At 37.2% G+C, this 16054-nt stretch overlaps 1 protein-coding gene across 4 annotated transcripts in view; it reads right to left on the bottom strand.

Annotated features, from left to right (window-relative positions):
• Positions 1 to 211: 211 nt before the first annotated feature.
• The window catches only part of CAMSAP2 (calmodulin regulated spectrin associated protein family member 2), a 134666-nt gene continuing 118823 nt past the window's right edge, over positions 212 to 16054 (bottom strand). For 2 of the 4 annotated variants that reach the window (XM_044000349.1, XM_044000351.1), the window contains 6 exons: positions 15711 to 15847; positions 14747 to 14967; positions 12834 to 12933; positions 8317 to 8432; positions 4079 to 4197; positions 212 to 3184 (listed from right to left, as the gene is read on the bottom strand). In XM_044000349.1, the coding sequence (XP_043856284.1) occupies positions 2879 to 3184; positions 4079 to 4197; positions 8317 to 8432; positions 12834 to 12933; positions 14747 to 14967; positions 15711 to 15847 (999 nt within the window). In that variant the 3' untranslated portion in view covers positions 212 to 2878. The remainder of the gene's footprint in view (positions 3185 to 4078; positions 4198 to 8316; positions 8433 to 12833; positions 12934 to 14746; positions 14968 to 15710; positions 15848 to 16054) is intronic. The other 2 variants (XM_044000350.1, XM_044000352.1) reach the window with 1 other exon arrangement.

Raw genomic sequence — 16054 nt, 5'->3', positions numbered from 1 at the left:
CTACTCCAATATGTATTCTTTTACATTACTAAGAGGTATTCCTTAAGGAGAATTTGAATAGTTAGCCTTTAAGTGTTATGTGACCACAAAGGAAACATAGAATTCACCTTTTTTGAGCAACCCAATTTGCAAAAACGTAAAAGTTCAAATCACAGATATTACCTGCCCCCCCCCTTAAAAACTGGAAACAGATAATGAATCATTTGGTGCCATGCTTTTATTCAAATGAAAGGGGGAAATACACTATACCAGGAAATGAACAATATGACAATATTTTACAGCAGAGCATCTGAAAAAAAAGTTGGAAATAACGCTCCAAGTGGATAGATAAGCACACCATACACTGTACATTGCTCAATAGTGCCCATGAAACTGTAATTAAATTACCTGATTTTGGCTTTAAACAGCCAAACAAGAAAAGCTGTAACAGTCAGTTATACTAAAATCAAAACCCAAATAAACCAAGAGGAACTGAAAATTTTCCATAGCTGTAATAACAGTTAGAATTGGACATTTTTGCCTTGGTAAACTAAGACAATTGTTTGGCAGACTTAACCATACTGATCATAGTCATAATAATAATTTGACCTCTGTTGATGAAAGCACCAGTGTGTTCCAACAAGGTCAATGACAAATCCTGGTCATTACAAAAAACATCATTTGCCTTAAAAAAAAATTTTTTTTCACATGGCTCCAAGTAAAGCCATACCATAATTAGAAAATTTGCAGTCTTAAAAAAGGAAAAGCCCCAAACTCTTCCTGTATCAATAAAGTAAAATTTTATACTGAGAGCAATGAACTTAAAGTGAAAAGATTCACATTCTGCCTTTAGACAATGCACAAGTTACAGTTCAACTGTTAGACAGCTAGACTCCAGGATATACTGCATCACATGTGATATCAATTATTTGGAGGGTCCCTTCTAAAATTATGCATCAGATTTTTTCTCTAGAAAATATTTAGGCAAAACTTTATAAGGAGAATGAATCACTTGTCAACTGTAAAAAGTAAATGTAATAAGTAACTTCTTAGTTCTCAATAAATGATCCCTATTATTCACCATATATTCAGATTTAAAAGTTTTTTACTATGATCTTTCTGAAATGTTTATTTAAAATCACTTCATTATAATCATGGACATTGTCTAACAGGCAAAATGTGCAATCCTCCCCCATCTTTTTAATATTTATGTTATATACACAATATGTATATGTTTAAAATATGTGTTATTTATCCTGGTCTCTTACATGCAAACAGTAGATCACAAGTAGTTTTGAGCTACACATACATTTTGCACAGGTATTGGAAATTCTATGGATTTTTTTTTTACAGTTTTAACAAATATACATAAATATAAGAACATAAATTACAGTAAAATATTGACAGCACTTCTGAGAAAATGTTGATAACTCAGATGCATTGATGCCTAAGGCCTTATAATAATTAAAAAATTATGGTTCAGGGACATTTCATTCTTATCATTTTTTTTAAAAATAAGTAAATAAAGTACATCATATGCAACATTATCTTTAAGCAAGTCGAGAGAAATGTTTCTTTTTAGTCTCCACTTCCCATGAAAGAAAACACATGACGCCTCTCACTGACAGCCCAATCCTGCCTTTTTCTCTAAAGTTTGTCACAGGTGTCACAACACTGAACATGACAGGGTCACATACTTGTTCAAGTCCTTTCCTGAGAATGAATTTTTTCCCCCAACTAACGCTCTGGTCAGCATTGTTAAAGAAACCAAAGATCATAGAGAGGAGGGTTTCAAGTTTGTACTTAATCTAAAACCATTTAAAACGGAATAATGTCAAGCTAAGCAAAGATAAAATATAATTAGACATTGTTTTGAAATAAAAATGCAGCCCTTTGTACATTTTGTTTAAAAAGATTTCTAAATATAGTTTCTATACTGCTTATAAATAGAATGAAAAAAGCTCTTGAAAACAACAGACGGCCAGACATCTTTCTTCAGATGGAAAGACTATTCTCAAAATGTCATTCATTTCTTCAAGATTATAAAGTCATTTACTTTACAAGTGAGAGAGAGTTTTTTTGTTAAAAGAAAATCTACATCATTCTGAGTTGGGCAGAGCTGATGTGGACACAGCATCCATAGATTTAATTCTTTACAATTACTTACCTACCACCGAAAAGACAAACCATAGCAGCTCTATAAAAACACTTCCTCCTTTTTCTAAAGAAATGTTAATACTTGTGTGAATAATAAATACAGACTGTAAATACTTAGTGTAACAGCTTTTGAAACTGCTCTGACATCATTAAAACTTGAGGGTTTTTGCAAAACGAAATCTAGTGTTTTTTTCGCAACATCATTGAGAAAGGTGCAAGTTACCACTTAAGATGTGTTTCATTTAATCTCACAGTCTCCTCATATAAACAAAATTCAATGGAGTTTAAGAATAAGACCAAAGTTTCTTTAGTAGAGGAAAAATTAGCAAAATAAACCATTTGAAGACAAGTACATACATAAAAAGGTAAAAAATGTAACAGAAACACAAAAATCCATAATTTCATCCATATTTTCAACCTTAAGTCCAGCTACTACAGAAGAACATTCAGTGCTTGTGTATCAAACCTTATCTCATGCAGCTGTACCCTCTATTACCACATACGCATCTCCATATGTAAATACTGATTCCCATGACCACTTGAACTTATCACCAAAGGGACAATCTTCTGAACTCCCAAATACTGCCGTTTACATTCCAGTTGTGCATGACATCAACAGAGCTTAGTGTCCAGTTTTAAGTAATAAAAGTCTTGTTGGCAACCAAAAACTTATCTTTGATAGGCAAGAAGATGAAGTGCAAATATATCACAAGTGTTCTGAAGCAAATATTTTTCCCAACTACTATGCCTTAGTGGTTAAAAGTTTCTTAGGTGTTACTGGTCTCTTGGACTGCCACAAATAACTGTGAATGGTAATTGCATCCACACTGGCAGACATGGTCTTAGCAGGTATGTGGCTAAATTGCTTTCTGTCAGAGTTGTATTTATAAAGCCCTTCTATCATTTTTTTAGTGATAGATTTGGGGCCAATCCCAGCCAGTTTATTGATTTCTTCTGTTTCTGGGCAGTAGGTATATAAAGACCTAAACTGGCAGCCTGAATCCCGGAACAAGATTAAGAAGTTGTTGGCATCAGACTTCTCCATTTCCTTTAGAATAGAAGGAAAAAAAAAAAAAACACATTTGCTGAGTGAACACAGCTATGTTCTGAGTCAACATCTACACTCTAAAAAATACCTGGTACAAATAAGGCCTATTTATAAAAAGGACAAAGCTGAATACATCATGTAAAAGTTGAAAGAAATGCATCTGTCCTATGTATTTTGCAATGATGTGTTTATCCAAAATATTTCTTGCTACTAACCCTTCCCTCCTTATAGCTTGCTATTGCTTAATTTCAGAAGAGAAAGTTATGTGCTATCTATGAAATATTTTGAACATCTAGGCTTCAACACCGCAAGAAACTCTGTGATTCTGTCGGTGTGGGTGTTCTTTTCACTGACACGGATTACAACCCTTCTGCACCTTGAAAGATAGTCCTGATGAATGACTCTGGCCCCCAAAACCTATCCCTTGGGGACCAAGCTATGGTCGGTGAGCTCCTCTAAACTGAACTGAGTTAGTCCTCGAGAAGACAGAGGTGTCTTTGAGTTTTCTAGAATCTCATTTTAAGTGCTCTTTGATCCAATTTTTTAATGAAGATGGACACTGGAACATATTTACAGCTGCCTTTGAAATAATAATAATACTTGAAGGTTTGCAAAACACTTGATACATATGTCACTTGATCCTCAGAACAACTTGGGGGGGGGTGGGGAATGCAATTCTATTACCCTCATTTTACAGCTGAAAAAACTGAGGCAGAGAGAGGCTAAGTGAGTCGCCCAGAAAGTGTCAGAGGCAAGAATGAGCTCTTCCTGATTCCAATCCTAGTTTATTCTCCACTACATCCCCTGACTACACTGGATTCCAAGAGGACTTAATCTAATAGAGAATATTCACTAATTTAATCATTCATCACTTTAATTAAAAATCCATCTTACCTCCAGTATTTTTTTCTTCTGACCTTCATTCACTTTTCCAGCCAAGCAGCAATGAGCTAGCGCATTTTGTATTATGTGCTTATTGGATTTTGCACTGGGTTCTTTGAAGAGCTTTGGTCCTGTGGAAAAGATATTTCAAAAAATTTTAAATCTCCAGGATGAGTTTTTTCACATCAGAACAGCCACTATTTTAAAAGTGGCACAAGTGGGTGTCAGGGTTATGTTCTATGGCAGGAACTCCTAAAGCTCTGAATCCATTGCTGAAGTTAATGAACTCAACACAATCCCCATGCAAGGTATTAATTAATCCCCTGCTGAGTCATCTCTAAAGGCTCGTCCAGCCTCTGCTTGAAACTGCCAGAGAACGGAAACTCAGCAATGTCCAAGTCTTGGCTGTTTATGTCTTTTATTAAAAAATAAATTATAAACCATATGATTATTATTAAATACCGTCAATCAAAATAAAGACTATATTCTCTTCCCCTCCCCATTATTAAAACACTTTTATTTAAAGTTTTGAATTCTAAATTCTTTCTGTCTCTCTTCCTTCCCTCCCCTTTCCCCCCTCCCCCTTTTCCTGAGGTGGTAAGCAATCAGATATAGGTTAACACATGTGCAAAACAATACATTTTCAAAGAACCCTTAAACCCCAAACTATTCACGATCTGATTTTTTTTGAAGTTAGCAAAATGTTAACATTTTTTCTCTGTTCTTTTCTTATCTCTTTTTTCCCCCTGTGACTTAAGAAGTTTGTTTTGACCTTTTAAAAATATAACCAATGTGAATGTACATTCTAGCTTTGCCCCATAGCACCTGTGTGATCTGAACACATTGCCTAACCTCTCTGGTCTTCAGTTTCCCCATCAGCAAAATGAGGGGTGGGAGGTTGGACTAAGACGATCCATAAGGTCTCTTTCAAGTCTAAATCTATGATGCTAGGATACTATATGTTATGGCAGTCAATGTATTATCTAAAATTTCTGCCTTTCTAAATTTAATTAGGGGCAGAATGAGACATACAATCTTAGCCATGGCATCTGTTAATTTGTTTTGCTAGACTATACATGTTTATTATAATGGAAAAGGCTTCTACTCAGGAAGGCAGAGGGTACAAGAAGGATTAGTGGGTAATGAAAGAAATGAAAAAGCAGGTTTCTATAAAATACCTTTTTAAATGCACAGAAAAAAATGTTAAATGTGATACAAAGAGAGCAATACTCTTACTATCTCATTAAACTAATATTGTGTGTTATCTTAACCAATAGAAATTCTACTTCTTATATAATCCTCTTCTCTGTTCTTCATGACTTTTTGTTTGTTTTTTTTGCGGGGCAATGGGGGTTAAGTGACTTGCCCAGGGTCACACAGCCAGTAAGTGTCAAGTGTCTTAAGGTCGGATTTGAACTCGGGAACTCCTGAATCCAGGGCCAGTGCTTTATCCACTGAGCCACCTAGCCACCCCTCTTCATGACTTTTTTTTTTTTAATTAAAATTTTTTTTATTTTGGTGAGGCAATTGGGGTTAAGTGACTTGCCCAGGGTCACACAGCTAGTAAGTGTCTGAGGCCGGATTTGAACTCAGGTACTCCTGAATCCAGGGCCGGTGCTTTATCTACTGCGCCACCAAGCTGCCCCATGTTCATGACTTTTTAAGCTTTAATTTTGTTGCTTTCCACTGTTTATTAGTCATGTCGGATTATTCATGACCCCATCTGGGGTTTTCTTGGCAAAGACAGAGTGGTTTGCCATTTCTTTCTCTAGCTCATTTGACAGATGAGGCAGACAGGGTTAAGTGACTTGTCTAGGGTCACACAGCTAGTAAGTGTTTGAAGCTGAATTTGAATTCAGGAACATGAAGTCTTCTTGATCCCCAGCCCAGTGCTTTCTATCTTCTTGTGCCACTCAGCAGCCACTTTAACTTTAACAGCCAAAGCTTAAATGATTTTATCAGCTTCTATGAATTCAATTGTCATCTCTTCACAGATGACTCAGATCTAAACATCTAGTCCTTTTTTCTATTTAAAAATGTGTTTGTTGATGATTAATTTCATGTCAAAAATTTCAAGATTTGCTTGTGACCTAGAACTAATCAATTTCTGTGACTGTTCAATGGTTTTTGGGGGGTGGAGGGGAAGCATATTCTTTGCTTTCCAGTTTCTTCAAGGTTCTGTTTAAGTTTATAACTTTTCTAATTTATTTGTCTCATATTTTGATATGAAGAGTTTTCAACAGTTCATTATTAATGTTGTTTTCCTCTGGGACAGTATTTTCCTTTAGAAATTACTTGCTACATACATACTTTGGTGCCTGTTCTTAAATCCATGTACTTTTTGTGGGATAGTCCCTGCCCTTAAAGAGCTTCTGTCCCTAAAGTGGGATGTGATATGTTGACAGGTAAATGCAGCCTATCTGCCAAATAAATGCACAGTAATGTGGGTGAAGAGGCTCCTGGAGGAGGAGGCGGTGGCTTACAGCAAACCTAAATTTGCCTTAAAGGGAGCTAGGATTCCTTCTTCCAAGAGGAAGAGGCGAGGATTCTGGGCAGAGGGGACAGCCTGTGCAAAGGCACAGACAGGACAGGGAACATTCAATGGGACAATTGACATTTGCTTGGAAGATGCAGTAGAAGAAGGAGTAATAACAGATGCCTCAGCAGTCTTGGTGAAGTTTTAAGCTTTAATAAATAGGTAAAGCTTACACGATTCTCTCAGTTTCCATGAATTCAACTGTCACCTCTACACAAATGATTCCTCCAATCTAAATGTCCAGTACTAAACTCTCTCCTGTGCTCTAGTCCCTCATCTCTAGCTTCCTGCTCAACATCTCCCCTGGATATCCCACAGGCATCTCAAACTCAATCTGTACAAAACAGAACTCACCATTTCCCACCCCCTAGCCTGCCAAACTCAGCTCTCTTCTTAAACTGAATAGCTTAAAACTGCACTAAGACTTCTGGGACATCCTGTATGTAATCTTAAAAGAGAGGTTGGAGCTAGCCTGTGAAGGGCTTTAAATGCCAAAGGAGTTCCTATCTTCTTCTAAAGGCAATAGGAAGTCACAGTAGTGTCTTGAGCAGATCAATAACTTGGTAAGACAAGTATGTTAAGAAGGTACTATTGGCAGCTTTGTGTAGGGTGGACTGGAGATGGGATACACCCTCAGAAGCAGGGAGACCAATTCAGAAACTACTGCAATAGTACAAGGGAGAGATGATAAGGACCTAGACTAGGCTGTGAAATGGAAGGGGGAAGGGAGGGAGGGAGAGATTGATGTAAGACACACAAGTGATAAGTCAAGAGTCGAGGCTGTGATCTTGCAGGACAAGAAGAATGCTAGTATCTTCCCCAGAGTTAAGCTAGGAAGAGGGCTAGGTTTAAGGGGAAAGATGACGAGTTCTGTTTTGTACAGACTGAGCTTAAGATGCCCATGAGTCATCCAGGGGCATTTTAAACAAGAAGTTAGAGATGAGGGACTAGAGCACAAGAGAAAGATTTGGATTGGATGATAGACTTAAGTCCCTTGGACTCCAGGGAGAACGATAAGATCATTGAGACAAAAGACAAAGAAAGGAGAGGATCAAGGATAGAGCCCTGGGATACACCCACACACAGGGGCAAGGAGAACTGCTCCAAAAGGTAGGAAGAGAACCACCTTGTTTATCTCTCAGCGCTTTTGGTTTGAATTTGACTCAGTCAGATATCATCACTATTTTCTTAAGCTAGTTGGAACGACATTTTAGTCCAGTTTCAATTTAAATTTGAATACATCTTTGTATATCTTTTCTGTGGAAAACAGTTTTTTGTTCTTTTAAAAATGCATTTTAAATTTATGTTGACCTAACTTGAACTGTTACATTTTCTTTACTTTTAAATTATTTTTGTATTTCTAAAATTGGCCACCTCTCTTCTACACCTGTCTAGCCCCATCCCCAATCAATTCAAGGGAGATCTACATGGACTGACTCCTAATACATCTTGTAGTAGAGCCTCTTATCAAAACTCCAGGAGTTTTATATTCTAGTTCAATTTTTTAAAGAGAAGTCACATTCTAAGTGGGTATATACGATAAAAAACTAGATATGTAAAAATACCAATTTGGCCATCTACATTGTATTCAGCCTAAACTTGTAAGATATCTATGAAGGAGAAGCTATCCAAAAAGCCTAGTTTTTTTTTTGAAAGGAAAACATTTATTCTAATAAATATTTCAAGTTCAATTATTTCCTCTCAAACAGCACACCTGTATACTCTGTCCCAGACGCTACGGAGGAGGTTGTAGATGCATTTTCCCAGTCTTTTTCACCATTTCGGCTACCACAGCGACTTGGAGATAAGAAGCCCTCTACGGACTCTGACCTAAAGAGAAAAAAAAAAGTTTGTTCATCTCAAACTAAGACTATTTCAAGGAAAATGAATAGGAAATAAATTAGAAAATGATACTGTGATATAGATAGTATAATTTCTATTTTCATAGACTATGGGTATATCAAAATCACATTTTAAATTTAATTTTATTTTCAGTTCCAAATTCTCTCCCCCTTCCTCTCCCATTAATTAGAAAGCAAGAAAAACAAAGTCCATTAAATATACATAGTCATATATGACAATCATGAAATGTCAGGGATGCTATCTGCAGATATAATTCATCTGGACCTGGTTACTTGAGTTTCTCACAGGCAGCTTACTCCTATCTCCCTTCTTAATTTATGTATCAACTCTCCCTTTGTCACTTTTTGTTGGGATTTTTCCAGTCCAAAATTCTTTCTCACTACAAGGGAAAATGGAAGGGCCGAGCAGCAATTCTTACTGTAACATTTACTACAAGTGTAATTCTTACCTTTTCTTTGATGCCCTTCCTCCAGTATAGCTTTAGAAACTACACCCCTTTTTTAATTCTCCATTTTCCTTGCCATCCTCTGCTCAAAATGACAATTAGCATGACTGACAATACTCTAGGGCTTTTGTATTCCCAGAATTCCCTGCTCTTACTTTGTCTTCGGATCATGGCTTAAAAAAAATATCCAATTTGGTTATTTAGTTCCCTGCGTGCACACAACAATCTCTTTATACACATCCCCTATTTCTTCTCCTCACAAGAATTGTTTCTCTTTGTGTCTTCAGAATTTCATGTTTGGGTGCTTCTCATGTTCCTGGGCTGACTTATGTTGTAAAATGTGAATCCATGGGATGCAAACTATTATTTTCTCTTAACCCTTTGAAATCTTCCCTCTAAGAATCTGGAGTTCATATCAGGTTATGGCCAACTTTCCTTTTCTATTACAAATTCTAAGGTGGAGTGGTCATTTCCTCTTAAAGTTCTAATCATTTCTTTTCCTTTCTTTTCTTTCTTTTTTTTGGCAGGGCAATGAAGGTTAAGTGACTTGCCCAGGGTCACACAGCTAGTAAGTGTCAAGTGTTTGAGATCTGAACTCAGGTCCTCCTGAATCCAGGGCTGGTGATTTATCTACTGCGCCATCCAGCTGCCTCCTCTAATCATTTCTAACCTAGCAACCAAAGTCTCTTTTGTAGGTGAGAATGAGGTCCAGAAAAGTAGCTTCTCTCCTTGATTCGTCTATCTTTTGAAGGATGAAACAATCATTAAGGTGTCAAGAAATTATTAGCTTCTCTGCTTTAGGCAGAGAAAGTGCCAGGAGATATTCATTTAATTGGGGTCTCCCACCCCTTCATCACTACTATAACATGTTTTCTTCATTACAGGCTCCTATAATCTACTGGGGCTCTTTCTGTCCTGGTGGTCTACTCTGATAACAATATTGCTTTTGTTCTACTTATCTTGGTTTTTATACAAATGCTCTCCATCACACATTCTTATTTTGATTCCTAGATTTCCTCTTATGAATCTTTCTTCACACTGCCTCCTCACCTTTCCCCTTCACCCCTATCCCCCTCCCCCCAATTCCTGTTCCTCCTAGTTAAGGTATTCTGTCCCAGAATAGCAGGTCTAATCATGGGGTTTGTCCCACCAAGTCTCAGTAGCTCCTATAAGATTAAATTTGCTTCTCTATATTAGGATCTCCACTTCAATTTGCTTGCTACTCACACTTTGTATATTTGTGAAGATTTCTTGGACCATGAGTATTATTGCTGACTCCTATAGATGTTCATCTCCTATGGTGTATCTGGGTATTTCCACTACTATTTATCTATCTAATCTATCTATTTAGGTGGGGCAATGAGGGTTAAGTGACTTGCCCAGGGTCACATAGCTAGTAAGTGTCAAGTGTCTGAGGTCGGATTTGAACTCAGATCCTCCTGACTCCAGGGCTGGTGCTTTATCCACTGCGCCACCTAGCTGCCCCCACTGCTATTTATTTTGATGGATATATCTAAGTGGTTTGTTACTTCCTCCTTTCTTTTCAGTTTTAAAGTTCTTTAGATTAGATTTACAAGACTGGACAAATACATTTTTTACAAGCCTTTGTCAGGTGTATATACTTTCTCCTTGGACAGGAGTCCACCATTCTTGTATTTTAAATTGCAGTCCAGAAATATAAACCCTACTCTCAATACCATGTTCTTACCAACTTGTTAACTTCTCAAATCTACCTCTTTCTCAACAAATATGTATTTTATTTTATTTTTCCAGTTTTCAACATTCATTTTCATAAGATTTAGAGTTCCAAATTTTTCTCCCTCCCTCCCTTTCCTCTCCCCTTCACAAGACAGCAACCAGATTATATATGCATAATCCAGAAGTGCTCTTCAATCTACCTCTTTCTCATCTGAAGTCCTAGCCTTTGATATGCAGCAATGGAAAACACTCCTTTGGCAGCCTGAACAATTTATGGATATTTTCTATGAAAACTGGCCCAAGTGCTGCAAGGCTGGGGGCAAGAAGCCCCCACATAAGAGGCCCAAGTATAAACTGTACCACTATCTAGTTGACACTAAGAATGGGTTTTACTACATCCACACAGTACAAATCTGGAGTGGCAACAAGAAGCACTAAGTACTGGGGCCGTATATGGGCAACTTTTCTTGAGGGTCATAGTATTGCTACTGCAAATTAGGATCACTGATGTGGTCTACAACATGTTCAACAATGAACTGGCATAGACCAAGGTGAAGAACTGCATCCCACTCATCAACTACACCCCATAACTGACAGTAATATGAGTTCCACCATGCCTTGCCCCTTGGACAAAATAAGGACCTAGGGTAGAGGAAAATAATTATTATACATACATACACATACATATATACATATATACACACACATATATGTATATATATATACATATATATATATATGAGAATGAATAAAAATAAAAACAAAAACTCACCCCCTGAGATTGACTGGTGAACAGCCCCCCACATTATATATATATATATATACACACACACATAAATAAAATGTGGGGGGCTGTTCTACCATCTGAGGGGATGTTTATTTTCTTCTTCTGGCCACAGTCTTTCTTAGGTAGAATTCTGGAGTGCAGAATAAGTCATTCTACCCTAGGTAGAATTTCTTGCCATTTGGAAAGAGGTCACCTGCTCAGCCCAGCAGATTACCCTTCTTGTACTGCCCTTTTGGCTGCAGGTTGATCTTGGTATCCTTCTTCTCAATCTTCTTTGCTTTGCATTTAAAATTTCCTCCTCAGAAGTCAGTTTTTGCTCCTTATTTTGTCCACAGGGCAGGCCACGGTGGAACTCATACTATTGTCACTTATGGGGTTTTCCAGCCCTTACCTGCTGAGCCCTCACCTGATGGCACCTGTGGCTCCAGGTTGAGTTCCCTGGAGTTATCCTCCAGAGATTCCAGAGCTCCCTCTTCAGGAAGAACTTCATATTGGTTACTATCACTAAGTGCTCAGGGGCTCTTCCTTCTCCCCCGTGTTATATTCTACCACCCCAGGACCTTCAGACAGAGGTCAGGATTCCCCTCTGCCTCTTCATATCCTCCTTCTGATTTTTTCATACCAAATCCCCAATTCTCATTAACAATCTCAAGAGGGAAACAGTGTTCTTTGGGCCTCTTTATCATCTCACAGAAGATGACCAGCATGCATTTTGAGCAAGGTTGAAGAAACTGGGGATCTGTGGTCCAGAAAAGAGCAGACATAGCAGAGGGGAAAGACTGGTTCTGCCTGGCACTGGGGCACAAACAGAAGCAAAGGGTAGAAGGAAAGACTGCCTAACACTTTGAGTTAATCCAAAGAGAACTTTCTCTTCTGCTCACTGGAGGTTTTTAAGGCAAGTTCCTATGACAGTTTCAAGGAGCTGGGCTGGGAAGGTGTAACGTGGCTAAGTTGGATTCTCAATTTTGGTATGGTTGGACTAGATGGTCTCTGGGGTCCCTACCAACTCTCATTATTTCATTGTGGGGGGGTGGTGTAATTTTTATGAGGAACAATGGCACAAAAACTGAATTCAGGTAATAAACTGACAAGACAGTAGCAAAAAAAAAAAAGTATTACTCTAAAGAGACAAAAAGCCCAGAAGATAACTGGCACTACCAACCTAATTAATGTCACTTTTCTTTTTATTTAGCATAATTTGAGCTAGTGACATTCATAAACAGCACAAAGTGCTGATAATCTCTCACCAGGGAAAAAAAGTCTTTTAAAGGAAAACTTAGTATTAGGTAAAACTATGGATATGCTTTAAATGAAAGGTTAATGAGCACAAAGCATTATAAGAGATTCTATAACATTCAAATTGAGGATAATTTTCTTTTAGGGACAATTAGAAATAGTGAATTATTTCCCAAATAAATGTTAATGACTCCTGCTTTACCTTGGTGTTCTCTTGCCTGAATGCATGCTCTCGTTGTCTCCTGTGTTCAGTGATGCCAAAGAAAGGCTAGAGACTGAAAAAACACGATAAATTCGTGACCCTGGATAAAAACAAAGTTAGAATTTTTAAACAGGCAAATAGCAAAGAGTCTGTTCATTAGATAACACCAGCGTATGGAGACTGAGCTTCTTTAATGTTTTTTTCCACCTAGTATTCATCTGAACATGTAATATGCTGCATGCATATATGTAGTTTGTCAACTCTGTAATATATAAATGTGAATATATGACATATAACTGACAGACTTATGATAAGCAAGGATAATCTCAATTTGATGCTAAAATGTGTTATTTTCAGAAGGCAAACTCTAAACTGATATATGAAATAATAATCCCATATGCAAAGATTTTAATAAAAACAACCAAAAACCCAATTCTGCAAGTAATAAGGCCTTTTCAGAAATCCTTCATTGGTAGGTGGAAAAATTAAGCCTTTTAATTACAGAAACATTTTTTTAGGCAATACTAAATATTTTCTCCAATAAAATTCTAGTCTGATGCCTCTTTATGACAAGGAGGGTACCTTGTACTTGAAAAAAACTAGACCAGCTGGCCTTGAGGTTGGGTAAATTCTGACAAGAAGAAAAGGCATGAGCAGGGACATGTTGATGAACTGTCTGTCTGAAGATCAGTCCAACTAAGTTCAGATTCTTATCACTGGGTTAGCTACTAAGTGATGAGCAGTTTGGCTTCAATAACTCAGGTACACCACATAATAAAGAGAAAGGCTGTGATTTGTATCAGAAGGGACTATCTACATCAGTGAAATAAAGGCAGCATGGTGTAGTAAACAAAATATGGAACCTGGAGTCAGGAAAACCTGAGTTCAAATCCAGCCTGAGACACTTACTAGCAGTGTGACCTTGTGCAAGTAACTTAACCTCTCAGTTTCTTAAACTGAAAAGCAATGGGGTTGGACTAAATGACCTCAAACTTCCTTTCAGCTCTAACTCTATAACCCTATGAAATCACTCATACTTGAAGTATTAAGTATTCATGTGATATTTTTTCCAGAGATACCTAGAATAAATTAAATGTAACCAATCCATAATTCTTTTGCATACAAGCAACACTATTTTGTTGCTTAATATTATACTGAGAGTTTTCTTAGGCTTTTAAAATGACTAGGAGAAGCTTTCCAAATATTCAAAAATATTAGATCATAAGAAAATAAGGATTTGGGGGAATAAGAAGTAACCATACAGAAATGAAAGAGAAAAGATATTAACTCAAGATATAAGAAATAAAGATCTTTAATTAGTTTCTACATTACAGGAGCTTTTGTTTTTGTTTTTTGGAGGCAATGGGGGTTAAGTGACTTGCCCAGGGTCACACAGTTAGTGTTAAGTGTCTGAGGCCAGATTTGAACTCAAGGACTCAGAGTTGACTCCAGGGCTGGTGCTCTATCCACTGTGCCACCTAGCTGCCCCATTACAGGAGCTTTTAAAGGGCTTTTTACCTTACATTTCTTATTATGCTGAAATCCTTCTTGTCCATTTCATGTTTCCCAAATTATAATACATTCCTAAGTTTATAAGTGCAAGAATGGGTTAGTAAATTGAAAAGACTACAACAACAGTGGCAAAGGTACCACAAAAGGTTAGTGTTATCTACTGGGGGCGTTTTAACATTCATACTTATGATGCTATATATATATATATGCATGCAGACATAACATATCACTGTTAACATCACCTTCATCTGCTAATTTGGGCTTTCCAATTAAGATGCATGCAGATTTCTAAATTAGATTTATCAATTTATCACAAGAAGCTAATCAATGCAAGGTCAAGTTAGTATCTCAAACCAAGCTGGTGTTTTTACATGAACAGACTCTTTCTAACAAGATGTTACCTGGTGGACCTTTGACTGGTGTTTTAGGTGATTCAATATGATCCCTATGGATAGATTTTGGACGCGGTTTTTTTTGTTTTGCTGCATGAGGGCGGGGCTTAATGACTGTATCCATATCTTCCATGAGCTTCAACTGTTTTCTTCTCATATATTCTTGCCTAATAAACTCTCTACGTGCTTTTTCATCTTCTTTCTTCTGGCGTTCTTCCTCAGTTTTACGCCTATGAAATAAATTTTTAATATTGTAGATCACAGCTTAAAGCAGTAACTATATGAAAGAGTATGTTTAAATAAAACAAGCCAAATAATTATTAGAGTTCAGAAGCATTACAAAAAATCTGGTTGTAGCCACAAATAATTTTCCTGAAATAACCATTATTATTATTATTATTTTTTTGGCGAGGCAATTGGGGTTAAGTGACTTGCCCAAGGTCACACAGCTAGTAAGTGTCAAGTGTCTGAGGCCACATTTGAACTCAGGTCCTCCTGAATCCAGGGCCGGTGCTTTAACCACTGCGCCATCTAGCTGCCCCCAATAACCATTAATTTTGTTTCACAAAAGATACCACTCAATTATAGAAATTTAACTTTCTTTAAAAATGCATCTCAGGGGGCAGCTAGATGGCGCCGTGGTTAAAGCACCGGCCCTGGATTCAGGAGGACCTGAGTTCAAATCCGGCCTCAGACACTTGACACTTACTAGCTGTGTGACCCTGGGCAAGTCACTTAACCCCCATTGCCTCCCCCCCAAAAAAGCATCTCTATAAGATTAGAATTTTAAATACTTTAAACCTCATGAGAATATGCTACTTCATTTAGGGGAACGTATGGTCTGAGGATACTCTGAAAACTAAAACCGCTTAGAAATTAATAGCATCATCTCCATGTATGACATAGTACAGAATTTGTAATTCCAGCATGCAAATGAGCCATACTATTTTAACATACAAAACAATTTAATTACCTCGTTTCTTCCTTCTTATGCTCTAATTCAGCTTCTAGCTGCTGTTTTCTAAGTAAAGTCTCTCGTTCTCTCCTCAACCGTTTCTCCAACAGAGCCGCCCGTTTCATTGCCATATCATTCTCTGCCTTTTGATCATCCTGACAATAGGGGAATTGAGAAGACAACAGATGAACAACCTCAGGTGACTACACTCTAATTTTCAAATGTTTTATATTTATTAGTGACTGTGCTTCCAGTTGGAAATATGAACTATTTGCACAACAGGCTGTTATAGAAAATTTATACAAATCTATTAGGTATATTTCACATTAGGCAATAAGGTGATGCAAGACATATGAAATTTA

This window comes from Dromiciops gliroides, chromosome 4 (assembly GCF_019393635.1).
Source record: "Dromiciops gliroides isolate mDroGli1 chromosome 4, mDroGli1.pri, whole genome shotgun sequence".
NCBI lineage: Eukaryota > Metazoa > Chordata > Mammalia > Microbiotheria > Microbiotheriidae > Dromiciops > Dromiciops gliroides.
Note: the sequence above shows the minus strand (reverse complement) of the source record. Positions and strands in the feature narration are given on the sequence as shown.